Here is a 27,212-nt window from a genome sequence, read left to right on the forward strand (position 1 = left end):
GTTCCCTCTTTGAGGCAAATCCAATGAGAGTAAAATTCTAACAATGCTCATTTCCCTCCCTTCTTTCCCTCTACTGTAATAGGTCTTTTGCCTCTTCATGTGATGTAATTTACCCCTTTCTGCCTCCTCCTTTCCTCTTCTCCCATTACAATCCTTTTTTTGCCACTTAATTAGATTTTTTATCATCACATCAAAGTGAACTTATAACCATGCCCTCTGTCTATGTATATCCCTTCTAAATGTTATAATAAAGATACAGTTCTCAGGAGTTACAAGTATCATCTTCCCATGTAGGGATGTAAACAGTTAGCCCTTATTGAATAACATGCTTTTTTCTTTCTTTCCTGTTTGCCTTTTTTGCCTCTTTTGAATCTTATATTTAAAGATCAAATTTTCTGCTGAGCTCTGGTCTTTTTATCAGGAAGATTGGGAAGTCCCCTATTTCATTTAATGTCTATCTCCTTCCCTGAAAGATTATACTCAGTTTTGCTGGGTAGTTGATCCTTGGTTGCAATCCAAGCTCTTTTGTCTTTCTGAATATCATATTCCAAGCCCTCTGATCTTTGAATGTAGAAGTTGCAAGGTCCTGTATAATCCTGACGGTGGTTCTATGATATTTAAATTGTTTCTTTCTGGCTGCTTGCAGTATTTTCTTCTTGACCTGATGATTCTGGAATTTGGCTACAATATTCCTTGGCATTTTCAATTTGGGATTTCTTTCAGGAGGTGATTGGAAAATTCTTTGGATGACTAATTTACCCTCTGGTTCTAGGACCTCAGGGCAGTTTTACTTGATGATTTCCTGAAAGATGCTGTCTAGGTTCTTTTCTTGACCATGGCTTTCAGGTAGACCAATAATTCTTAAATTATCTCTTCCGGGTCAGTTGTTTTTCCAGTGAAGCATTTTACATTTTCTTCTACATTTTTAATTCTCTTGATTTTGTTTGACTGACTCCTGGTGTCTCATAGAGTTGTTACCTTCTACTTGCCCAATTTTAATTTTTAATGAATTGTTTTCTTCAGTTAGCTTTTGTACCTCCTTTTCCATTTGGCCAATTCCTACTTTTTAAGGAGTTGTTTTCTTCAGTGTACTTTATCCCCCCTCCATTTTGCCTACTGTATTTTTAAAAGAATTTTTTTTACAGTCAATTTTTGTCCTTTCTTTTCCAAGCTATTGACTCTTGCAAAACTCTCGTTTCTTTTCCCAATTTTTCTTCTACCTCTCTTATTTGCCTTTTAAAATCTTTCTTGAGCTCTTCCAAGAAGGCTTTTTGGGCTTGAGACTAGTTCATATTTCCCTTTGAAGTTTCAAATGTGGGTATGTTTCAGATGTTGTCTTCTTCTGAATTTTTGTTTTTGTCTTCCTTGTCACCATAATAATTCTCTATGGTCAATATTTTTCTTTGTTGCTTTTTGCTCATGGTATTTGCCTTTTTCCCTGGCTTTTAAAGTTGATATCTGCTTCTGAGGCACAGGGGGCACTGTCCCAAGCTTCTTGTGCTGGAGGCCAGGGACCTAGTCCCTGGCTTTGTATTCTGGGGCCTCAGGTGTTGGCAGCTGGAGGCTGTAGGGGTCTGGTAGCTTAGCTGGTGCTGAGCTTGAGCTGGTAGGGGTGGCTGGTATGTGCCAAGGCCAGGTGGGGGTTTCTGTGCATTGCCCTGGGGCTACACTGAAACTCATGGGGTGGGGGTGGGGAGGTGGAGTCTGGCTGCTGCAGGATGCCTCCTTATTGGGGCTGGTAGGTGCAGTTCCTGGTGGACACCTGTCTACCAGCACATGTGGTGATTATCCAAGCCAAAGTCTGCTAGTTCCCCAGGCTGTGCTAAGGCACTCAGGGTGGGGGAGTGGAGGAGAAGAGTCCTGGTGCTGGTGCTTGCCTGCTCCACTACTCTGGGGCTCAGGATCTCCTGCCGGTTTGCTGAGGTGGGACTTGCTGCTGCTTGCCAGATCATGTCCCATCCTCTACTGCTCCCTTTCCACTACAGCAAGAAGGACCTTTCCTGTTAATCCCCAAAGCCTTCCAGGCTAAAAGACTGCTGCTCTATGCTGGCTGTGCTGCTCCAGGATTTTTCCTGGGGAGGTATTTTCTGGGTTTTTGAAGGTCAATAAGGGAGGGTGAGAGCAACCCACTGTTTACTTTTCCATCTTGGCTTCTGGAAGCAAAACTATCTCTTTTTGCAGATGGTGTGATAACACGCTTAGAAAATCCCAAAAACTTAACTTAAAAGTTATTTGAAACAATTAATAATTTTAGCAAAGCAGCAGGATATAAAGTAAATCCACATAAATAATCAGCATTCCTATATATGACAAACAAATCTCTGCAAGAAGAGATAGTAAAAAATACCCCATTAAAAATAACTCTAGAGATTATAAAATACATGGGGGTACACTTGCCAAGACAAACACAGCAACTGTATCAATAAAATTATTAAAAAAGCTTTTATACAAATAAAATCAGATTTAAATAGTTGGAGAAGTTTTAATTGTTCATGGGCAGGCAGATGACAATTTTACCTAATTGATATATTCAACACCATTCCAATTAAATTACCAGGAAATAATTTTACTGGATTAGAAAAAATAATAACAAATTCATTTGGAAGAAGAAAAAGTCAAAAATATCAAAGGAAATAATGAAAAATGTAAAGGAAGGAGGTTTAGCAGTACCAGATCTTAATCTATAAGTCAGTAATTATCAAATTCATCTGGTACTGGCTAAGAAATAAAAAGTTACATCAATGGAATTGAGTAGACATACCAGTTTTAGTAGCAAATAAACATAATACCTTTTTATTTGACAAGTGTAAAGACTTAAGATTTTGGTATAAGAATTCACCATTTGGTAAAAATTGTTGGGAAAACTGAAAAGCAGCATGGCAGAAACTGGGCATAGACCAATATCTTACCATTTACCAAGATAAAGTCAAAATGGATACATGACCTAGACATAAAGAGATTTTTAGAAGAAAATTAGAGGAACATGGGGGCATATTACTTATCAGACTTATGGATAGGTGAACAATTTATGAATAAACAAGAAATATAGAGCAAAATTCAGTAGAAAATGGATAATTTCTATGACATTAAGTTAAAAAGATTTCATACAAATAAAACAAATATGGGCACGTTTAGAAGGAAACTAGAAAATTAGGGGAAATTTTTATAGACATTTTCTCATATAAAGGTCTCATCTCAACTATATAGAGAACATTGACAAATCTATAGGAGTAGGAGTCATTCTCAAACTGATAAATGGCCAAAGCTTATGAACAGGAAGTTTTCCAATGAAGAAATCAAACTGATTTATAGTCATATGAAAAAATTCTCTAAATCATTATTGATCAGAAATGCAAATTTAATCAACCTTGAGATATCATTTTACACCTACCAGACTGGCCAAAATGATTAAAGGGGAAAGTGACTAATGATGGAGAGGATGAAGGAAAATAATTAATTATTGGTGGAATTGTGTACCGATTCAACAATTTTAGAGAGCAATCTGGAATTATGCCCAAAGAGTTATTAAACTACCTATACCCTTTGATTCAGCAATGCCACTACTTGGTCTATTTCCAAAGAAGATTAGGGAGAAAGGAAAGGAACTTTTATGTTCTGGAATGTTTATAGCAGCTCTTTTTGTTGTGACAAAGAACTGGAAATTACAGGAATGCCCATCAATAGAGAAATGGCTAAACAAGTTGTGGTATATTATTCTGATGGAATACTTCTGTGCTATAAGAAATCATAAGCTCAATTATTTTAGAAAACACGGAAAGATTTGCATGAAATAATGAAGAGTGAAATGAGCAGAACCAAGAGAACATTGTATACAGTAACAGCAATATTATTTTGAGAATGTCTTTGAGTGAATAAGTTATTTTGACTATTACAAATATCCAAGTTAACTAAGTAGGACATATGAAGAAAGATGCTATCTGCATCCAGAGAAAGAACTGATAAATAGAAGTGTGTACAGAATAATTTTACATATATAATATGTGTATATGTACATACGTACATAAATATACACGTACACACTATGTCTATATCTATCTATCTATAATTTGTGTCTAATGGTAGCCAACTCTAGGGTGGGAGCAGGGAGGGAAGAAAAAGAGGAAAAAAATTAAATTTACATGATAGTTTTGCTCTATATTGAAAGGAATAGCAAATTGTGCATAGTAAATTTGCAGTTTCATGTACAATCATCTTTTTATTATACTATGTTTAGGAGCATCTTTTTTTTTTTGAAGGGAGAAGGCAGGGCAATTGGGGTTGAGTGACTTGCCCAAGGTCATACAGCTAGTAAGGGTGTCAAGTGCCTGAGGCCGGATTTGAATTCAGGTCCTCCTGACTCCAGGGTCAGTGCTCTTCTCACTATGGCACCTAGCTAACCCTATACCACGTTATGAAAATGCTTGTTTTATTCCACAAATTAAAAATAAAATACATTTTAAATCAAGAAAAAAGAATTTGATTTTATTGTAATTGTCTGGCAGAACCAGAAAATACAAAGGAAACCACCTTTTTGTAGCTGTGGATAACCCACTTCTCCTCCTCTTATGTTTAATAGTCTTGTTCAAGGTTAAGGACTTTATTTACTAGATTGGGATAGGGCTTTTATCTCTTTTCTTCAGAGAGGGTCTTATTGTGAAGATAGACTTCAATGACAATGTGTATTGCCAACTACATTTGCTCATTAGGGTGTTGGCTAATCTTTTGTTTTTGGAGCCACTATGGCTATTGGTGGTCTGTAATCAGGTTTCACTTTCATATTGTTTTGAGAAAGGGAATATGAATCCCCTCTTTTATTTGGGAGGTGCTGGTATGGGGCAACTATTTAATCATGTCATCCAGGCCTCTGATTCTGGTGAATATTGTTTTTAGATGAGCACCTGAGTGCATAATAAAGCTACCAAACTCCAAATTGAACATGACTAAGTAGGAGACAGTGGATCCAAAGACAAGTGAACTTACCCAGTATTCTAGGAGATGCAATCACTGTCCTCCCTGATCCGTGTTAGGCAATGAAGTGGTACAGTGGATAGCATACTGGACCTCGAATCAGGATGCCCTGATTTCAAATCCTGCCTCTGACCAGCTGTGTGACCCTAGATAAGTCACTTAGCCTTTCAGCCTCAGTTTCCTTATCTGTAAATTGGAGATAATAATTGCACCATACTCTCAGGATTGCTGTGAGGATCTAAGGAGAAAACATGTAAAGCACCTTGTAAGTATTAAAGTACTATTCAAGGGTGGGTAACCTGGGGCCTCAAGGCCACATGTGGCCCTCTAGGTCCTCAAGTGTGGCCCTTTGACTCAATCCAATCTTCACAGAATGAATCTCCTTAATAAAAGGATTTGTTCTGTAAAACTTGGACTCAGTCAAAAAACTGCACCCAAAGACCTAGAAGGCCACATATGGCCTCAAGGCCACACATTCTCCACCCCTGCACTATATAAATCTCAGCTATTATTATGTTTAAAAAGATGCTATCACCTCTTGCAGAAATGACTGAGCAAACACACTGAATGACATTCCTTCACTTGGTTATAATTTTTTCATTGCAGATTAGTGTATTTGATGCTGTACTGTGACACTTCCAAGTAGAACTGTACTAAAGACAAAACCGATTGACAGTAGCCCAATCAAAGCATCCTTATTGGGATCCACAATTCTCAAAAGGTAGCAAGCTTTATTTCCTCACATCTGGGTAAAAAACTAATAGTCACACAAAGAATAATCTAATTGTTCTATTGTAACTGAAGTGAAAATTACATTAGTACTGTTTTAAAAATTTCTAGATAAGACTCTTGGAAAGAATACATATGTTTACTCATCTGCTAATATTTTACCACACTAGTTAAAAATAAAGGTCACCAGAGAGAATGAGAGGCCAATTTCCTTACAAAATCAATTTGGAAATATTTATTCAAGATCATGAGATACGTTCTTTTTAAAATAAGTTTTTATTGATATTTTCTTTTTCTTACAATGCCACAGTATCTCATGTATCCCTCTCCCCTCTCCCTTCTAGAGAGTCATCCCATATGACACACAATATTTTTTGGAGATGGAAAAAAGTCAGGAAACTGATACATCGAAAAAGTGTGAAAACATGTGTAATCTGTAACACCTGGGGCCTTTCACCTCCATGAAGGAGGATGTTGGAAGTGTCTTCTATCTCTTCATTCAGGTCTCACTCGATCTTTGTAATCTTAACACATTTGCTTTTAATTTTTTGGTGTCACTGTTTGCTGTCACCATTCTCTCCACTTACACTGTTTTCATTACTATGTATATTATATGTATATTGCTTACTTCCCTCAGCATCAATTCATATAGACTTTTCCATACTTCTCCATATTCATCACATACATCATTTCTCACAGCTCAGTAATCTTCCATTACATTCATGTACCACAATTTGTTTAGTCATACTCCAGTTGATGGGCATCTACTTTGTTTCCAATTCTTTGCTATCACAAAAAGTGTTGCTCTAAATATTTTCAAATACATGGGGACTTTTTTCTTATCAATACCTTCCTTAGGTTATAAGCCCACATGAGATACTTTCTATATGAATTTAAAACTATAAAATTTCCTGGATGTCCTTTATTGAATCCATTGCTAGTAATCTATGATGCAAAGGGTCATAGTCCTTAAAATTGCTTCTTTCCCTGGGTAGTTATCTTTCTGCATTGTGCAACACCTGTGTTTGCCTTTGATGTGTCTTTGCTTCTGGTTGAATGTGTTATTTCCCTAGTCTAATATCTCCGATGACGTGGTCAATGAGAGGGGAGAAGTGGAAAAATGGAGAAATGGTTTCTTTTCCCCTCCCCTCAAGAACCATTTCTTCTCAGGTGTTCAGCTTCAAATAGAGCCAGTCCTCTGAAATGGACCTGCTGAATGACTAGGCAGTTCACCAACTGATGGACTTACTGCTGAACTTTTTCCATCTACTTGAAAATGCCGGAGATATGGTTAGCTTATTTGGTTACTCGATCTTGATTTTACCTTCCGGGCTCAATCAAAGAGGCTCTCCTCTCAGACTACCTTCCATCTACTCTGTATATATCTTGTAGGTAGCTAGTTGTTTACATGTTATCCCCCTATTAGATTGTATGCTCCTTCAGGGCAGGGATCACTTTTTTCTCACTTTTCCCCCCCATCTCTAGAGCTCAGTGCAATTTTTGGCACACTGTAAGCACTCAACAAATGCTTGTTAAATGATTGACTGACGGTCTGACTGAATGAATGCTGTAATTTCAGGGATGGAACACTGGACCTAGAGACAGGAAGACTTCAGTTTGAATCTTGCCTTAGATACTTAAAAGCTATGTGATTCTGGCCACGTTATTTAACTGCTCTCAGCCTCAGTTTATACTTCTATAAAATGATGATAATAACAGCATCCACCTCATAGTATTGTTATGAGGATCAAATAAAATAACATGTGAAATGCTTTGCAAACCTTAAAGCATTATATAAATGGCAGGTATTAGTAGTAGTAGTAGTAGTAGTAAATAATAAATGATTTTTGATTGATTGACAGGAGAGCTACATGGCCAGAAGAGGATGACCTTCAGGATCCAGCCCACCAGTAGCTGAGACAAGGGCTCATCAATTAGCAGTGTCTCATTTGGATATGAATTTAGTGAGTACCGATACCATGTAGACACTATTAAATCTGAGTACATTCCTCTCAGAGCACATTTAGGGTTAGAGAAAGTGTACTCTTGAAGTGGTGGGTGGGCAGATAATGTTTATACTCCTGTTCTTGCCATTGCTTTGAAGTAAATACCACTTGTAAAAGCTATCTCCCATTGATGTTAATTGGTTAAATAGACTGGAGTGTTCATCGCTGGTGATTAATTGTGGGTAGAAGCATACCAGAATGGGAGCTTGAATCAATGACATTAGAGAAGGGCACTCCACCCCTCAATGGTGTCCTTGAAACCCTAGGAGGACAATGTATCTGTTCTGGATCTGAACTATCTATCTATCTATCTATCTCTCTCAGCCCAAGGAATGCCAAACTGTACCCTCCGGGTTAAAAGGATATATACATCTATATCTGTCTCCTTCAGGCCAGCTTCAGTACTATAATGTATACTCTCTCTTTACATGCATACATACATATGTGCGTATACACATATATGTAATTTCTTTATCTCTGAAAAATTACACATCTCCATCAGTAGAATGTTAGCTCCTTCATGGTATGGCCCATTTTCTTTGGTTTTTCTTTGAGTCCCCAATGCTTTTTTACAAAAATAATGGTTAGCAAACTTTTGTTGAGTTTAAAAGAAGCATATTATATCAAGAAAATTATTTCATTGTCAAAATCTGGGAGCCAGAGAGGAAAGAATGATTAAGGAGAAGCAATTTATCAACACTCTATTCATTTCTCCCTAAGTGTATGCTGGGTATTGTGCATAGTACTGCGGGTAAAAAACCAAACTAAACCAAAACAGAACACTGAAACAAAACAAATCAAACCACTCCTTCCCACTAGGTGCTTACATACTATTAGTAACTGGAGGAATACAGAGTCATGGAAGACAACTCTGCCAGAAGAATTGGAAGATGGTAAAGCTGTAATAGAGGAAGGACTCAGAATTGATGGGGCACTTCAACTACTCATGGATGGTAAAAGTTCTCAAGTTGATGTCATGAGGATCCCCAAGGACTTGGGGGGTACTTGGCCTGTAGAAAAGAAGATTCAGCAAGATTGGGCCACTGGGTTACCTTTTACCAAGCTGTCTCTTGCTCCCTTTTTAATTCAATTCAATAAACATTTATTAAGCACCTGTTACATGCCAGTACTGTGATAAGCATTAAGGATACAAATTATAAAAGTAAATAAATACAGTACATACCCTTAAGGAAGGAAGACAACACACAAAAGGAAACTGGAAAGGGAGTAGACACCAGGGTATACCCAGTGAGGGGGGTATCTTGTTCCATGGAGTTGAAACCAAGCAGAGCTGCAGATGGAAAGTGGAGTGAGCTACAAAAACCAAGATCTGCCCTCTATAAAGGAAAGCTTTGGGTAGAGTTTAGTACCCCACCTTCGAGTCTTCCAATCAGTGGGGAGAAGAGGCTGAGGGAGGCAAAAATATCCAAGGTGTTGAATATCCAAGGTTGAGTCAGTAGCATGGTAAAAAATCTGAAATAATCAGATTATTTTGGAAGGGGTATCTTGTTCTATGGGGTTGAAAGCAAATTGAGCTGTAGATGGAAAATGGAGAGTTAGTGGCTTGGTAAGGAAGGGGGGTATTTCTTCTATGCATCATTTTTTTGAGGAAATGTTTTCTTGAAGGATTCTGAGAACTGAACTCTTCCCAGAGAAGGTGCTGCAATTCAGTAAGAATAGAGGAAAGACCCAAGGACTAAAAGTTACAAGGCCTGAAGGCTCTACCTCTTACTGACTTTGTGATCTTGGGCAAATAACAGGGTCACAGAACCTAAGAGTTTGAAGAGACTATAGAGGCCATCGAATACAACATCAACCTGCCCAAGAAGCCCTTTTTTTAGACAACCCACAAATTAACCAAACAGTATCTGATTGAAGATCTCAGGCAAGGGAGAACTAAGGAAACGCGGCTACTTTTGGACAGCTTATTCTTTGGAAGATTTTCTTTGGACCAGACTTGGGTTTGGCTTGCAAATTCTGAGTTATAACTCCCTTTGTCCTCATGGGGCAAACAGAATAAATCCAATCTCATTTCCATATGACAGTCCTTCAAATGTGAGAAATGTTGTTTTTCCTCCCAAATCTTCCTTTTTTCCAGACTTAATATCCAGGGATATTTCAATTCATTCTTCCAGGGAATAGTTCCCAATCCTCACACCATCCAGCTCATATGCCAGCTCATCTATGTCCTTTGAAAATCAATGTCCCGAGCCAGACACAGGTCTTCAGATGTGAGGAGATATTAAACAATCTTGGCAGCTGGAGGGAAACAATGAAGCCAGAGGTCATAGGTCATGAAATCCACCTGAAACCTGAACAAGAATTTTTAGACGGTAGCCCTGGCAAGTGGAAATTAAGACTTCTTTTTGAAGTCAATGAGTAATGAGAAGCTTACTGTTTCTTAAAGTAGCTTATTCTACTTTTGAACCACACATCATAGGTGATTTTCCATTGTGTAAATCCTAAATAGACCACTTATAGGTATCTGAGGTCATGGGTTTTATTACTGGACCTCTTTTAAAGTATTACTTCTCATAAATTATTAGACCTCTCTTTTGTCATTCCATTTCTTTGTATCTGCCCAGTATTTTTGGTTTATGAGGCTTGGCATATCTTTGGGGTCAGTTTTCTCTCTCTCCTCACCCTTTCTTTTAATGGTTCTTAATTATAGAATATAAGCTCCTTGAGGATGGGCACTAGTTTTAGCCATTTTTTTTGTATGCTGAGTACTCAGCACTGTACCTGGCTCATAATGAATGCTTAATAAATGCTGTTTGATTGATTAATTGAATAAAACTTGCTAGGCTCCAGATAAGTTTATTTTTATTGACCTTGGTGAAGTATATCCAATCCCATCATTGTTCCTATATTTTTAACCTTTGTCCAGAAATGAAATTACCAGGTTCAGATACCATCTTATTAGCCAGACAATCATCTCCCCAAAATGTCTTTCTCTTCTGAACCCCTTACCTTCAATTGGTATTAGTAATGAAGCTACAATCCATGTCCTAAAAAGCCTTCATTTGTTGTTGTTCAGAGAATCATAATCCTTAACAAGACTTTTCAGGTTCTTTTAGTTGGTATGTTTGTTTCTACACAAGTCAGCAGAAATGGTTAGTTATCATCAAATAACCAAGCCTTGTGAGATTCTCTATTAGTCCCAGATACAAAGTCCAGGAAGACTCTTTTTTATGCTGGGCCAGCAAATAGCTGTCTTATTAACGTTTGACAGAGACTCATTAGCAACCACTATTTATTTTGTCTTTGTCTGCCCGTGGCGAGACAACCCCTTACCTGATGGACTTTTTGGTTCTGAATCATCATGCTTTGGAACAAAAGCCGCTTCTTCTAGAGATGATCTAGGACCATCCCACACCCCACCCCTTGCAAGAATAAATTAAATAATAGGACTTATTTAGTTCCCTAGACTCAGGGGCTTTCATTGCTTTTCCACATCACATTATTACTTTGCTAATAGTTATAGGTTACAATTTCCTTCTACCTTCTGTTGTACCTTTTGTTCCTTCCTTAAAATACTTCTTCCCAAGGAATGTTGTATTCTCCTTTATAACCTTGCCTCCTTGCCTCAAGTCTCTCTCTACTTCAGTCTATCCTCAGACATCTTCAGTGCACACCATTTTCTGCCTTCATGTCATCCCCTCTTGCTTCTTAACATTGGCTTTGAAAATAATAACCAAATGAACACTACCAAAACATCCCTCCCTGGCTATTGTTCCCCTAGATGTATTGTCTTTCACATGACAAGGACACCCTTCGTGTTTGTATTTGTATCCTCAGAATGTAGCACAGTACCTGGTACATTGTTGTTATTCTGTTGCTTCAGTTGTGTCTGACTCTTCATTTGGAGTTTTCTTGGAGATACTTGAGTGGTTTTCCATTTTCTTCTTCAGCTCATTTTACAGATGAGAAAACTAAGGCAAACAGGGTTGAGTGACTTGCCCAGGGTCACATAGATTAAAAGTGTCTGAGTCCAGATTTGAACTCAGGAAGATAAGTCTTCCTGAATCCAGGCCTGGCACTCTGTTCTCTGTACCACCCACTTGCCTTACCTGGTACATAGGAAATGGTTAATAAATGCTCATTCTTTCATTCATTCATTCAATTAACCAGTGAAATTTACCCACCTCATTTCAACTTGACATTGATATCCAGTCATCTTCCCTACTTCCCTTGCCAATAGGCTCTCGGAAGGTGAAATTGCTTCATCTTTTTTTCTCAGTTTCCTCATCAGCGAGATGAGTGGACTGGATTATATGATCTCATAGATCCCTTTTGACTTTTCATATTCTATGAGTTTAAGTCCAAGCTTTGGACTCCAAATCTTCACTCTGTATCCCCTGGTTACTATTTACTATGTATGATGCTGAAGACCTGGCATGACTCATTTCTGATTGAGCCATTCCAGAGGTGTCCATTTCCTTACTACCCCTAGGTATGTGGTTAGTGTTCTAAATTTTAAAAAAGGGTAAAAATACATTTACAGATTTCCTCTATAAAACAAGATTAATTGCAATCAACCTGGTCAAGCAGAAATTGAGCCTGTGATAAAAGACACAAATGCAAAAGTTACTAAGGCCCCAATGAGTAATTTTAGTAATCTAGGTATAGAGAACTACATCACAGGGACAAAGATGAAATATGTCATAAAGCAAATCCAATGCTTTTAGGAAACAGCAATTCTTCTATCAGGTGCTATAAGATCATGTCCTTCCTGGATCAATGAATTCTCCTAAGGCATTTGCAGAATTCTATCTTATGGAATGGATACCTAAAAGTTCGGTTAAACACTTGGGACATCTGAATAGGCTGTATATGTAACCCACCTTAGCAAATCAGGCTGAATATAAACTCTTTAGAAAGTATGTTTAGCTTACACAGTTTGTATCTCAAAATAACAACTGGGAATAGAATTAAAAGCAATTCAGAATCCAGCAGTTTGAGAGACTGAAAAAATAAAATGACAGTAAGTGAAAATCTTCTAGGAACTTCTAGATAAGTTTTGACTTCATCTCATTATTCATGAACATTCAGAAGCGGGTGAGTCTTTTCTCCTTAGCCCAGTCCTGGATGTCTGCACGGCCAAAGATTACATAGATGATCATTCCTGCCAGATTAATTGCAGCTGATAGCAAAAACACATTCTTCCAGCCAGATACAGAGTCCTGTGGGTATAAAACTTACACTAGCATCATTCTAAAACTTTCCACTCTTCTAAGTCCCCAAATTCTCCCTTCAGTTAAAATGTAGAAGAGTCCTATGATAGATAGGATTTACTACGGGATTTTCATTTTGCATCATGGTGAAAGTGAAAGATTAGTATCAAAAAACAAACTTCAAAACATGTATGGGGCAAAAGATATTTTCAATAGAATTATGGCTTGTTCTGTTTTATTTAGGTGTTTATATATTAGCTCTTAGGAAATGTAGACAGCAGTATAAATGAAAGTTTTTAAAAAATAAGTTCTGGTATGTTTGCTTTTTAAAAACTCTCTAGTATTCTAACTGCCTTTTAGATCATTAAATCCATTCTTAGGTAGATGTAAAAAAATAGCAAAATGATCCCTGTGAAGGCTATGTTAGAGCAGAATTAATCACAGTTTAGATCTACCAAAGAAATCACTAACTGTGCTGATCTAGGCCTGAAATCAAGGATGAATGCATTCAAATCTAGTCTGGAACATATATTAGCTCCGTGACCATGGGCAAGTCATTGGAGTTCTATTTGCCTCAGTTTCCTTAACTATAAAATGAAGAAAACAATACCTGTCTCAGAGTATTGTGAAAAGTATATTAAATATTTGTTTAAAAAGAAGCATGTAGCATAGTGCCTGGCACTTAGCAGGTGCTATATAAATTTTTATTTCCTTCCCTTTATTGACTCAACACTTTCTGAACCATTTTCTTAATCAAGTAGGTCTCACTTCACCAGTGGAATTCAATTTCAAAGACTGTTGGGAGTTTATTTTGTGTTCTCATGTTGTGTTTCTCTCTACAAAATGTTTGGTCAAGGCAGAGTTTAAATCCTTTAAAAAAAAAGTGATAATATTTTACCTGATTTATAAGGTATCCAGTAACAGTGGGTGAAAGGATTCCTGGTATCATAGTGAAAACTCCTCCAAGTGCCATGAGGAAGCTAGTATACCTGAGGAAAGAAAAATTTCCCAGGTTAAATTGATTTTTCACGTAGCCTGACATAAGCAATCACCCTGTTATTTAAACAGCAACACATACCCCGTGTATTTTTATAGAACATGGGCATTTGGCCTTTACAAAATCCTACTCTGATGCCTCATTGTAGTATGGAGGTGATTATGGGTTCTTCAAGGCTATGCCAGCAAAGGATAAGCTTTGTAAGGTTCTACCATGTTGGCAAGACTTTGAGTACAACCATGGCAACAGATTAAAAGCAAGACCAGCTTCCCTAAGCATGGGGAAACTCTTTGCCAGTACCTGGCTGCTTGGTGGTGTGATTTTTGGCTATCCCCACCCACTAAATGAAGAAAAAAATGACTCTAAGCTCTGTGTAGGCCCTTTCACTTTTGCAGTAATAGAGTGGTGGAAAGAGGTCAAAAGGACAAGAATCACAATGGTTTTGGACCATGTATAGACTTGTTAGTACTCCAAATGTAAAATGCCTGCCTGATGGACAACAAATAGATATACTGTTAGAGGAGCCAAATCTCATAAATCTTGACTTTTTTTTTTAATAAATGAAACTCAAAGAAGGAAGAACTTTGCAGCTAAATATAAGTCTGAGTCACGGGTACTCCATGGAGAGGCGAAGAAAGGAATTGATAGAGTACATTTACTATAGATCGAACAGGCATAAAAATATTTTTTCATAGGCTATCTGGTCATCTTGTATTGCAGTACTGGTAAGTATTTGCCAAAAGGCCATATGAATAATTGCAGCTTATGCATCAACACTTGTTCCTGCGGATGAAGAGTTGGGGAAATTCTATGAAGATTAGGCCCTTCAAATTAAATCAACACACACTTTGATACTAGTTGGCTTCAATATAAGAGTGGGGACAGATGAGGATGTTGAGAAATATATAGGAGAGCATGGTCCAGGAAGAAGGAATGAGAGAGGTTAAGAGTTGTAGAATACATAGACATAGCATATCCTTTAAAAATCATAAACACTCCCCTCCCAAAACTAGAAAAAACAAAACCCAGAAGTCACCAGCCTTGGGGAATACAATGGATACATTGCCCAAACAGCTGAATTGAATCAATCTCCACATTTTTTAAATAAATGAAATCATAAGAAAGGACTTTGCAACTAAATGGAAAGATGAGTCACAGGTACTCCATGGAAAGAAAAAGAAAGGAACTGGCAAAGTAGATCTATTGCATGCCCAAAGGCAAACAGAATTGTAATTGTTTCTTGGGATATCTGGTAATCTTGTACTATGATACCGATGAGTATCTGCCAAAAGACCATTATGCTAATAATTGAAGTATTGAAGTTTCTTCACCAATATCAATTGCTGAGGATGAAAAGGTGGGGTAATTCTATTTGTAACATGATAAGACATTTCAAATTAAATCAACACACACTGTGATACTGGGTAGCTTCAACACAATGAATAGCCCTATTCAATGACCTTCTGATCTCCACCTAACAAACATCTGGAGAGACATAAAATCGAAGCTGTTCACCACTGTGATGGAGGAGGTCCAGTGCAAAGTCCTATTTAAAGAAAGTTTCTCTATGAATTTTGAGATTCTTCAGAAGCTTCTGTTTGCGAATAATATTATTCTGGTTGCACTAAATCCTAGAACATTGCAGAGCTTCTTGAAAGAGATCTCTAATTACTCCAAAGAGCTTGACTTAACCATCCACACAGGAAAGATCAAGGGGATGAAGAATAACTAGTGCCGACATTATAACATGTAATTGGATGGGAAAGTTGTGGAGATTGTTCAATAGTTTGTTTACATGGATCAGACAGGGTAAGTGGACAACAAATTGGAACAAAAGTTTAACAAGAGCAGGAAAGTGGGTTGAATTACTTTGGGGAAGTGGTAAGGCTCCTTTAATGACCCTAAGCTTCTCATAGAAACAAATGCCCTTCTTTTTGATACCAACATTCTACAAAATTTCCTATTCAATAAAAATATATGGAATACAATAATCTCCAAAGATTTAAAAATGAATATCAGAAGAAGACAATGGAGAGGTATATTGTGGGCATGAGCCATCTGCAACATATAACCTATGAGGAACTTTAAAGAACAAGAACAAAAGATGTCATCAAGGAAATATATGGTAGGACAGGAAGATGATCTGGTGAAGTGGTGAAGTTGAAGGATGAGAGGTGGACAACTTGAGTTCTACATTGGTACTTTGGCAATGTCAAGAGAAAGCTAGGATGGGCTCTAGCATGTAGGGTGGACCCCCTGTAGTGAACCTCTAGGTAGATATGGATAGCAGTTTCACAAGACAGGTAGACATGGTTGAGTTTTGATCTGTACTACTGGCTCAAAGAGATCACAGATTTATCTGATCATTTAAATATGGTCGCTTGGAAAAACTGATGTCAGCAATAACTGATAGAATTCAAACTCTTCTAAAGAGCACAATGAGTTTTAACCTCTTCTCCATGGGATGGATAGATAGTAGTCATATGCTATGTGGCTCAGAATATATCAACCTGCCAGGGAACACACTGATACAGTAGCACATTTGAACCAACAAGGCATCAAATTAGGTTCCCACCCTTTGGGAGATTATAGATGGGAATCCTACTCTTCTTCTGGGTCCACAACACAAGCTCTGTATCCTGAGTAAAGTACATGAAAGTCACACAGCAAATAATGAAGCTATGAAGTCCCCTATTGTTATAGATCAATGTCATATGGGCTCTATGGCTCTGGTAGGCAGTAGCCCTGGAACTTCAGTCCAAGATCAATTCAATTAGAAAAATGTTTATTAAACACCTGCTACAGGCAAGATACTGTAAAAGATTCTGGGGATACAAGGAAAAAAGTGAAAACTGTCTCTTCTCTCAAAGAGCTTATATTCTACTGGAGGGTTCCAAATATACATGTATATATGCATACATACATGTACACATGTGATATGTGTACATGTACGAATTGTATATATAGATACAAATTGTAAGGGTATCATATATACACATATATTTGATATATAGGCATACTATATATGTGTGTATGTGCATATACATGGATATGCAATAATGCAAAGAAGTAAGCATTAGAGTCATACAAAATTATTTTTTTCCAAAGGCATAAACTATTCCTTTGGTCCTTATTCGAGTGGCAGGTGTTTTTAAAGCATCAGATACAAGGTACTTAGCATGTTCCAAGGATATCAAGAATGTTGTCCCATTTATCAAAATCCTCATCTCCAATAGTTTGGAAGTAATGAGATCTTGAGCCCACACCAATAATTTCTGCCCCTTCCTCTATTTTGTCTGCTGTGACTAGAATAGAATGATACTAGTTGATCCTACAAAATTGGCAAGAATCAATGCCAATACACTAATTAACTTTCACAAATTATGGTTGGGTACCAAGAGCAGAAAATCATCAAGTGGTTAGAAAGCATCTGCCAGTTCAGTTAATCCATTTCTGGAAACGGGTGAGCAAGCACCAGAGATTTAGAGTCAACTGAAAGACATGCATTCTGTTGATAGCTGTGTTTTTGTGGCACTTGTCCCTATCAACTTCAACTTTGTGGGTGGTCTGCTTCTACATTGAAGTGATTGACAGACCCAAAACAAATGGGAGCAAATCTGACCATCCAGGTACCTGCCTCAGATCATGTGATACATATAGCTAAGAATGATTACAATATGGGGCAAAGTTGTTGTAAGGATGAAACTTAATTAATTTTGAAGGGCTTATTACTTCAAACTTCTGGAGTTTCATGTGTGAGTATTCATCCCTCCACAAATGCAGATTAAAATCCTTCCTATATCTCATCAAATCATCTTTGAGAATAGCTGTAGCCAAAAACCAAATTGCCGGGTAACAGACTGCATTTAGCAAGGCTGGTCCCTGAGCAATAAACACGGTGTCCATCACCAATTCTGCACTTAAAGAGTTTCTAAATTGGTAGGAAAAGCTAGAGGTTCAAGTATGTTCTGCTACCATTATAATTGAGAACTATATGTCACCTCCATGTGAGTATGCAGCATCAGAACAGGCCCTTAGCGAAAGAAAATGCCTTTAGAAAAAGAATAACAGTAAGTCAGATTTATGTATCAATTTATAGATTACAATAGTGGTGTCAAACAACAGGCCATATGTTGCTCATAGCACTCCCAAGTGTGGGCTGAACCAGATTAAAATGTAATTGAGGAATATTTAACAGAATAAATAAAATATAATAAAAGATAAATAATGTTAATATGGTTTTCTGAGTTAATATGCAGCCCACAGGTAATCCTTATATGTAGTTTAGTGGTCCCTGCTTATTTTTTGTTTGACACCACTGGTTTACAAAGTCCTTCCATTATAATAATCCATTGAATTAGGAAATAATCACCCCCTTTCACAGATTTGAAAACTGAGACATAAAGAAGTTCGGACTTTTAAAAAATTATATGCTAAATATAATAGCTGGGATTTGTACCTAAGCTTTCTAACTCTAGAATCATATAAGGAAGAGGGGAAGAGGCTGGGAGCCCTACCTGGGAGCGATATCTAGGGAATTAATCATGAATCCCGAGTAACACAGGCAGCTTATTCCCATAGAGAGCATCAGTAAGGTAACAGCAGTGATGGGACTGACGTATGGCACAGCTGTGATGAATACTGATGGGAGAAGCATTCCTGGGGAGCAAGGACAAACAAAAAACCATGCATACATTGTTGGGAAATACTTGAGGTCTACTATAAGAAATTCATGAAGGTTAACTTCTCATATGGAAATGTCCTCACCCAGAACTGTGAAGAGTTTCCGAACCACCACTAGGCTCAGAATCTTCTTGGACAAGAGGAAATCTGCCATTTGACTTCCTAGGGTGATACAGATCCATGCAGCAATAGAAGGTAGTGCACTCAGAATCCCATTCTGTGAAGAGAAGAATTGTGCAAGGATGACATGGGTGCCAGAAACAAGATACTCAATTGCCTAGACAACCACAAGGGTTGGCTCTGGGGTGAATTATGAAGTTGACAAGTCTCGTATTTGGCTCACCCAGACTCGCTTTTCTGTACCCATGTTTGTTTGGTTAAATACTCCTAATTTTCTGCAAGCTTCCATACCACTCTTGCCTACCGGCCTCACTTTCCTCATATTTTAAATGAGAGTGCTGGACTAAATGATGTCTGAGGTCCCTTCTCACTGTATAATTCTAGGATTGTTCAGTTCCCATGACAGTCTTATCAGCTTCATAGAAAGTAACTGAGGATTGAATAAGGCATTCGCAGAAATAAGAGAAAGCAGGGACCGTATACTCACATTTCTGATGTCAAAATCAAACATAACGTTTATCAGTAGTGGCAGTGATATCGTCAGGTTGGTGACTAACCAGAATCGGCAAAAGCCAGTGATAATAATGGCCCAAAGTGGGCGGGATCTGATCATGGCATTGATAGGCAAAGACCAACTGGGAGAACTGTTCTAAAAGGAAATGCAACAGTCAGTACAGAGAACTGGGAGAACGGCAGGAAGTGTTGCATGCTAAGTACTCATGCTACTGCTCATCCCTTCTGACCACAACTGTGACTAGGAATGTTTGTGACCAGGAAAAATGCTATTACAGATGGGGAGGGGAAGACACAGGGGCAGTCACCTTGCAATGAAGTTATATAGGGAAAAAAAGCACATACTGTCTTTCACAGTCTGACCCTCCCACTAAGGATCTAAGTGCTATAGTGATCGAGTTTTAGCTGGGGAAGCCCAGGTATAGTTGTACCAACAGTGCAGAGGAGTGTAAGACAAAGTGCAGGGGTGGTGGTCATTGCTAGGAGGAAGAATTCTCTCTTCCTTTTCCCTGCCCATGATAGTCAGAGTTCCATTTGCTCTATGCTATTTAGAGCCCTGCTTCTGAGAAATCAAAACACAAATACAGGGTAGAAGCAAGAGTCTGGAAATCTAGTAGCATCCTATTTTGGAAAAGCCACTAGACTAAGATTCAAGAGGCCTAGGTTTGAATCTCAAGTCTACCATTTATTAGCTTTGTGACATGGGGTGAGTCCATCACCTTTTTGGGTCTCAGTGTTGTTTCTGATTTTGGTAGTACAGCGGGGATGATAATGACTGCACTACCTACGTCACAGGGTTAAGGAAAGAAGTGAGATTGTTGTTTCAGGGCAGTTATATCTATGCTACCTGCTGATGAATGTGGCACCATATTTTAGGTTAGAGATGCATAAAGGTGAGACCTAAAGGAAAGAGCTTTATGGGCAAAGGGTAGGGATGATGACAAAGACAACTGAGACTGTTTTTTTTTTTAACATTTTCACTTGACTCTTCAAGGTGCAATAATAGTTTCTGAGGGAGGGCCAACAGATATTACATAAGGTTTGAAAAAGGAGAGGGAGAGAGGGGATTTTAAGGACTGAGAAATCAAGAATGTGTTAGGGATTGAGAGAGACTGATGTGGCTAAAGCAGTAAGATGCCCTAAGATGACTTTAGTGCTGAGTCAGCCAATGAGGTGAGCAGTGATGCAGGACAGCTAGGAGGCATGGCCTAAATAGAGCAGGCTGGCAGGAAGGAAAAGGACAGAAGGAGGTTCTTTTTGCATCAGAGCTTTTCCTGAGTGTATGACCAATATCCCAAGTAGGAACCAAGTCATTTTGAATCTGAGCACACTATCAGGTGAATTTGAGACTACTCATGCCTGGTTCTTATGGTGACTGGGATCAGACTAGGACTAGCAGTGCCAGTTGGTGGTTTAAATATGTGAAGTACTTTGAAAACAATTGTTATTGTTGTTTGTCCTTTGCTCTCAAAGAGGACCATGACATCAGGGAAGTGATGCCATAACATGCAGGTGAATTGGATTTAAGTGAGAGAAGGCTGTGCAGAGTCACCAGCCTCACTTTCTCCTCCAGAGTTACCTGGGTTCAGGGTCAAGATATAGATCAGGATGACTGGAGATGGCCCTGGATGTAGTGGGAGATCTTGACCAAGGGATGGGGATCCTGAGGCCTCCTTGAGGCCACATATGGCCCTCTAGGACCTCAGGTGCAGCCCTTTGACTGAATCTAAAATTCACAAAACAAATCCCCTTAATAAAAGGATTTGTTCTGTAAAACTTGGACTCAGTCAAAAGGTCAAACCCAAGTACCTAGAAGACCACATGTGGCCTGGAGGCCACAGGTTCCCCACCCTGCCTGCCTTTTTAAACTAAAGTCTTTAAAAGATCTTGCTTTGCCTGAGGCAGTGCCCATTCAGTGATTAGGGATAGGTAAGAAATGAGGCAGAGAATGGCCTCTTTCACTTAGTCAAAAATAATCTGGGAGGGGAAGACTCTCAGGGTTTCTGACCAAAACAGAAATAATTGCCATTCACTCTGATCCAATCATGGCCCAAACAATGACCAAGTAGAGCTTGGCCTGGGACCTACTGGCTAATCAGTGAGAGCTAGAGTGATTTGGGTTTAAGGCATGGTCCTTAAGAGAAAAAGCTAGCCCACAAACCCCAAGATACATTGTGAGGTTTCAGAGATCAAAATCTGCATTCCTTTGGGCAGAGCACCCACTGGTAAGGGCATAATACCCTAAGAAGAAACAAAGAAAGGAAGGAAGAGAAAGAAAGAAAGAAAGAAAGAAAGAAAGAAAGAAAGAAAGAAAGAAAGAAAGAAAGAAAGAAAGAAAGAAAGAAAGAAAGAAAGAAAGAAAGAAAGAAAGAAACAAGGAAAGAAAGAAAGAGAGAAAGGAAGGAAGAAAGGAAGGAAGAAAAATTAAGGAAGGAAGGAAGGAAGGAAAGAAGGAAGGAAGGAGGGAAGGAAGGAAGGAAGGGAAAGAGAGAGAGAGAGAGAAACAGAGAGAGAGAGAAAGAAAGGAAGGAAGGAAGGAAGAAAGAAAGAAAGAAAGAAAGAAAGAAAGAGAAAGAAAGAGCCGTGTTGCCAAACCGAACTGGCCAGTTCCATTTGGGTCCTCAGTGGGGCAGCTTCTACTACTACACAATCTCTAAACAATTAAGCACAATAGAAATGTTAGTGGCTTTTATTAACATACCTCTCCAGCCAATGAAAAAGTGATATATTCCTTTTCACTCTCACTTATATAGGGATGATTAATGGGATCATCATAAACTAGAGAAAACCAAATAACACAGCAGATGCAGCCAATTCCTCCTAGGAAAAACAATACCAAGTTAATGTTGATAATTTCTCCCTTTGATATGATTCTGCTGCATCTTGTGCTCTCTCTGTCTCTGTCTTTCTCTCTCTCTGTCTCTCTCTCTCTCTCTCTGTCTCTCTCTCTCTCTCTCTCTCTCTGTCTCTCTCAACATATGTATATGTACTCCCTATGTGTATCTGCATCTATATCATCTTCATATAATCCATATGAGTATTTATATCTATCATTGTATCTATATGTATATCAATATCTGTAAAATCAATACCTATGTCTTCATATTCATTTATATCAACATCTTCATCTATATCTGTATCGCCAATATCTGTCTCTATATTTTATGTGATAACACCAATGTTCAGAACTTCTTTCCCTTCTTATGGGCCCACTGTATGTCTTTTATTGGTTATTTCTCCCCCAAACCCACTTTATCATCTCAGCTTTCTAAACAGCATTTCTTACTTCGCTGAATATAGCCTTGCTTCTTTAAGACTGGGCCTTATAGAATCTCACAGAATGAGAGTAAAACAAAATTCTGAATTTGAAGGGATCTAAGGGGCAATACAGTTCAATTCCTGCCTGCAAAAGAATTCTATCTACATATGCTGGACCAGTGTTTATTTACCATTTATTTGCCTGAAGAACTGTAGTACCAGGGAAACCACTATTGCCTGAATCAGGCCATTCTGCATTCAGATACTTCTAATGGCTTAAAAGTTTCGCTTATATTTTCTAAGTTCATGTTTTTGCACATTTCAATCATTGCTCCTAGTTCTGCTTTTGATTATCAAGCCAAGCACACCTAATCCATCTTCCAAAACGCAGCCTTTAAAATACCTAAATATTACTATTATGGCATAAAAGATGGAACAAGTGAGGAAATAGAGGTTTGAGCTTCTGAGCATCTTGATTTATTAAGCAATGAAGGCCAACTGCCTAACAAATCAGGACCAGTAGCTCTCCTCAGCTTTGGTACTAGACCCTAAATACAGGGAGAGGCAGATTTCTTTACATTAAAACAATTAATTAAACACCACCAATTAATTAAAAGTAGACAATTAACCAGGATACAAAATTAGGTAATCCAATTTCTAATTGGAGGAAAGGTTAGAGACTTTTAAATTTGGGAAGGGCAGAGCAAACAGGTTTGATTCCCTGAAATCAAAAAAAGAGGTGTCCCACTCCCTCCAAGTGTCTGTAAACAATCAAAGGACCATAGAAACCACAACTGATTGATCAGTACAGATCCAGTTTTCAGATAAGACCTATGGGCTGCTTGAGATGTGTAATTGTGAGAAAAATCCTTGCATCAATCTTTGGATCTGACTGGCTTTCTGGTCAGCCTAACCTACATCCTTTGTTAAAGGTCTCTATGCAGCAGGTAGAAGTGGTACTACTTCCCAGCCTTGTAGGGCTAGGTTCAAGCAATACGATAATTTTTTTTCAATTCCCAAAATTGAATAGTTTTATCGCAAGACAGGAATTGGACTACACCCATAAGTGAACAGAAAAGGAACTGAGCTAAATCCAGAATTGAGTCACAAGATGGAATCAGTATGGTTCACCCAATACCCACTACCAACAAGCACACTCTCATGCCCATCCTGAGCCTCTCCTCAAATCCCCAGCCCCTTCAACTGATTCTTATAGGGCACAAACTTGAGATCACTATCCTTATTGCTGTCCTCTAGATAAGCTCCAGGATACCAAGAGTCTTAGTCCTCTTAGAATGAGTTGTCCCCAAATGGATGGTCTGAATGCGGTCTGATGAGACCACAGTATGTTCCATATTCTTTCTTAATATAGCATAGGACTGTATTAACTTCTTAAGCTGCCATACCATTATATGGATCCATATGGAGCTTGTACTCCAACAAAACACCAAGATCTATTTTTCAGGCAAACTATTATCTAAGGACACTTTCCCTAGCTTATGCTTATAAAACTGGTATATTTTTTTAAAAAAACAACAAAATACAAGCCTTTATTTCTGTTTGTTCATCTTTTTAGATGCAACCCAGTGTTCTGGCCTATCAAGACATTTTTGGATACCTACTGTCATCTCATCTGGCAATGCTTCTTACACTGTGGGTCATGGGTCATGACCCACAGTGTAAGAAGCACTGAAGAGGTCACGAGTAGAAAAAGTTTAAGAGGCTCTGAGTATGTTAGCTATACTTCCCCATTTTGTGTCAACATAACAATGGATTTAGAATGCAGTTCTCATTTTTGCTCAGTCATTTATAACACTATTAAACAGCATAGAACCAATCAGAGATTCATGGGTCACCCATTAATCCAATAAGTATTTATTAAACTGTGTGTGTGTAAGGTACTGTGCCCAGAACTAGAGTTACAAAAAGAAAAGTGAAACAGTCCTAGTCTACAAGTGGCTTACATTTTACTATAGGGAATGACGACACACAGAAAAGTCAAGATAAAAACACATACAAAGTAATTTCAGAGGGCAACACTAACAATTGAGGAAATCAGGAGTGACCTTATCTTGGAAGTGACATAAGGACAGAGCTTTGAAGGAAGTTAAGGATTCTAAGAGGCTGGTGATGAGGAAATTCATTCTAGGAATGATGTATAAGCCATATATGGAGAACCAAAAGTAGTCCAATTTGGATAGAATATTGAGCATGTAAGGATGAATAATATGTAATAAATGACTGTTTGCTTTCTATCCCAAACACATCAATACCTACTCCCATTGGTGGATGGATAAGCCCCAAAGCTCTTGGAATAGCAGAGTCCTCCAGTTCACTGGCTTTGTTACCAACCATCCCCTTCAGACATTATCCAGGAAAGCAATCTATAAGGAAAGTGGGTCTATAATCCCAGCCACTGCCACCACCAATGCCAGCCAAATGTTACCTGTGGGGAAGGCAATCCAAACTGGCTGGAACAACAAGGTCCCCTGAGGGAGAAAAAGAAAGTGGCAAGTACTGGGTGAGTCAACTTTGACTACCACTTCCTGTTAGATCCCATCAGTGTTCCTGGAAAGGGAGTGAAGCAGAAGTTAGCCTGGAAGCCTGTCCTCAAGAGTCCTGGAAATAGCCATTGCTCAGACCACTGGAAGTTACCATTAAAGGAAAAACTCTTACAGAGAAGTGGCCAACATCCCAGGTACTAGCACTACCAGCTGCTGACCAACTGCCAAATGAGGTGTAGATAAACTCAAGAGCCCTAAGAATAGCAGCACCTCCTTCTCCTCCTGGTCCAGCTCCTTCAGCTCTTCTTCCAATCCATCCTCTACAGAAATCGTCCAGGAGAACAATCTTTGTGGATATTTAAACTAGCAATAGGCTCTGCAGATGATGTAGTCCCAGCCTCCTTAGCAATCACAATTACTGAAGACTCAAAGAAGAAAATTCTCACCTTGAGAACCTTAATAAAGCCCTTGGCATTGTCAAATGGTTCATGGTCAGAAATGGATATAGTTTTGTCAACGACAATGACACTAAAGAAGACGCATTACTGTATACTTTGCTGCTGTAGCCTAAGGGCCCCTTGACCTTTCCATCAGACTTGCAGGTGAAATCTGCTGTATATGTTGTCTCCTCATTTCAAATTTTGAGCTCCTCGAAAGCAGGATTTCTTACTTTTCTCTCTGTACCCCTAGTACTTATCACAGTGCCTTCTACAAGCCCAGCTCTTCTACATGGGAACTTGAGTCTGTCTTTCCATCTTCTTCAGTAGATTGCATCCTCAATAATCTCCCCTCTCCTTACTGACTAGTTACTCCTCAGCTACCTTCAAACATGCCTATCTCTCCCCTCCTTAAAAAATTTCTCTTCATAAACCCTTCCTGATCCCCCAACTGCTAGTGTTTTACTTCCAATACTATCATATATGTATCTACTTTGCATATATTTGTAATTATTCCCCTTATATTTATGCTATCCAGTTGCTTCCCTATTAGAATGTTAGATATCTGTGAATAGGGACTGTTTTATTATTTATTCTTGTATGTCCAGAATTTAGCACACTGACTCTTAATAAATACTTGTTGATTGATTGTAAGTAAAATTTCAATGCTTTTTAATTTTACTCATGCATGAATATTAGCATGCATTCAGTCTGGAGGGACAGGTTAGAAGAGACTACAGAAATAAATACAGAAAATAATTCACTGACCAAAATGGATTCATATTGAGAATGGAAGGATGGTTCAATATAAGAAGAAAAAGTAACATAAGTCATCATATAAACAACAGAGATAAAATTACATAGTTATTTCAGTAGATTCAGAAAGAAAGTCCTTTGACAAAATGCAGTGCTTGATTAGATTGACAATTCTAAAATATACAGGCATGGAAGGGCCCCTTTTAATGAGATTAAAATATATGTTAAAAACCAAGAGATAGCACTGTTTGCGGCGAAGAAACTGTGAGCTTTCCCAATAGAAGTAGGGGGTAGAGCAAGGTTACCCCTATTCCCACTATTATTTGATATAATTCTAGAAATAGTAGCTACAGTAATAAGACAAGATAACAAAGTAAAGGTATACATCTCAGCAAAGAAGAGCCAAACTGTCTCCATGATGAAATGACGGTACACTTAGAAAACCCTAGAAAAGCAGTGGAGAACCTAATTGAGATAATAGCTTCAGCAAGGTAGCAAGATACAAAATATATCCTTAAAATCACCATTTCTATATAATACTAACAAAAATCCCCAAAGATAACAAGAGACATTCCACTTAAAATTTTAAAATGCAAAAAAAAAATCTCTATAGGATTTTAAGACATCACCCTTTCCTAGTTCTTCTACCTATTGGACCAGTCTTTCTTAGTCTCCTTTGCTGGATCCGCATCTAAGTCATGCCCTCTAACCTTTGGTATGATGTGGTACTATCTGTTTTGGACCTTCTCTTCTTTTTCTATACTACTACATTTGGTGATCTCATCAGATCTCATGAATTTAACTATCATCTCTATTCTGATTCTCAAATTTACCTCTCCTGCCCAACCTCGTTTCTGACTTGCAGTCTCACATCTCCTATTGTCTTTCAAACATCTTAAATTGGAATTTCTTTTAGATACTTTAAACTCAACATATACAAAACTGAGCCTATTATCCTTTCTCCTAAATCCTCCCCACTTTCAAACTTTTTTTTAATAACTTTAGAGAGCACCAAATCCTCCCAGTCCCCCATGCTTGCAACCTAGGTATCATCCTTGACTCCTAAC

The 27,212-nt window shown here is 38.3% G+C and overlaps 1 protein-coding gene and 1 long non-coding RNA gene across 3 annotated transcripts in view; both read right to left on the reverse strand.

The window, feature by feature from the left end:
* Positions 1-9,614: 9,614 nt before the first annotated feature.
* LOC118836913 lies at positions 9,615-11,552 on the reverse strand. The gene is made up of 2 exons (XR_005009553.1): positions 11,517-11,552; positions 9,615-9,962 (listed from the first exon to the last, which is right to left on the reverse strand). It is a non-coding gene; the product is annotated as an uncharacterized LOC118836913 (long non-coding RNA).
* Positions 11,553-12,294: 742 nt separating this feature from the next.
* LOC118836914 (sodium-dependent phosphate transport protein 3-like) overlaps positions 12,295-27,212 on the reverse strand; it is a 60,480-nt gene continuing 45,562 nt past the window's right edge. For both annotated transcript variants that reach the window (XM_036744017.1, XM_036744016.1), the window contains exons 7-12: positions 21,892-22,010; positions 19,165-19,326; positions 18,642-18,774; positions 18,392-18,533; positions 13,776-13,866; positions 12,295-12,886 (exon numbers count right to left, since the gene is read on the reverse strand). In XM_036744017.1, the coding sequence (XP_036599912.1) occupies positions 12,752-12,886; positions 13,776-13,866; positions 18,392-18,533; positions 18,642-18,774; positions 19,165-19,326; positions 21,892-22,010 (782 nt within the window). In that variant the 3' untranslated portion in view covers positions 12,295-12,751. The remainder of the gene's footprint in view (positions 12,887-13,775; positions 13,867-18,391; positions 18,534-18,641; positions 18,775-19,164; positions 19,327-21,891; positions 22,011-27,212) is intronic.

Source organism: Trichosurus vulpecula, chromosome 2 (genome assembly GCF_011100635.1).
Source record: "Trichosurus vulpecula isolate mTriVul1 chromosome 2, mTriVul1.pri, whole genome shotgun sequence".
Taxonomy (NCBI): domain Eukaryota; kingdom Metazoa; phylum Chordata; class Mammalia; order Diprotodontia; family Phalangeridae; genus Trichosurus; species Trichosurus vulpecula.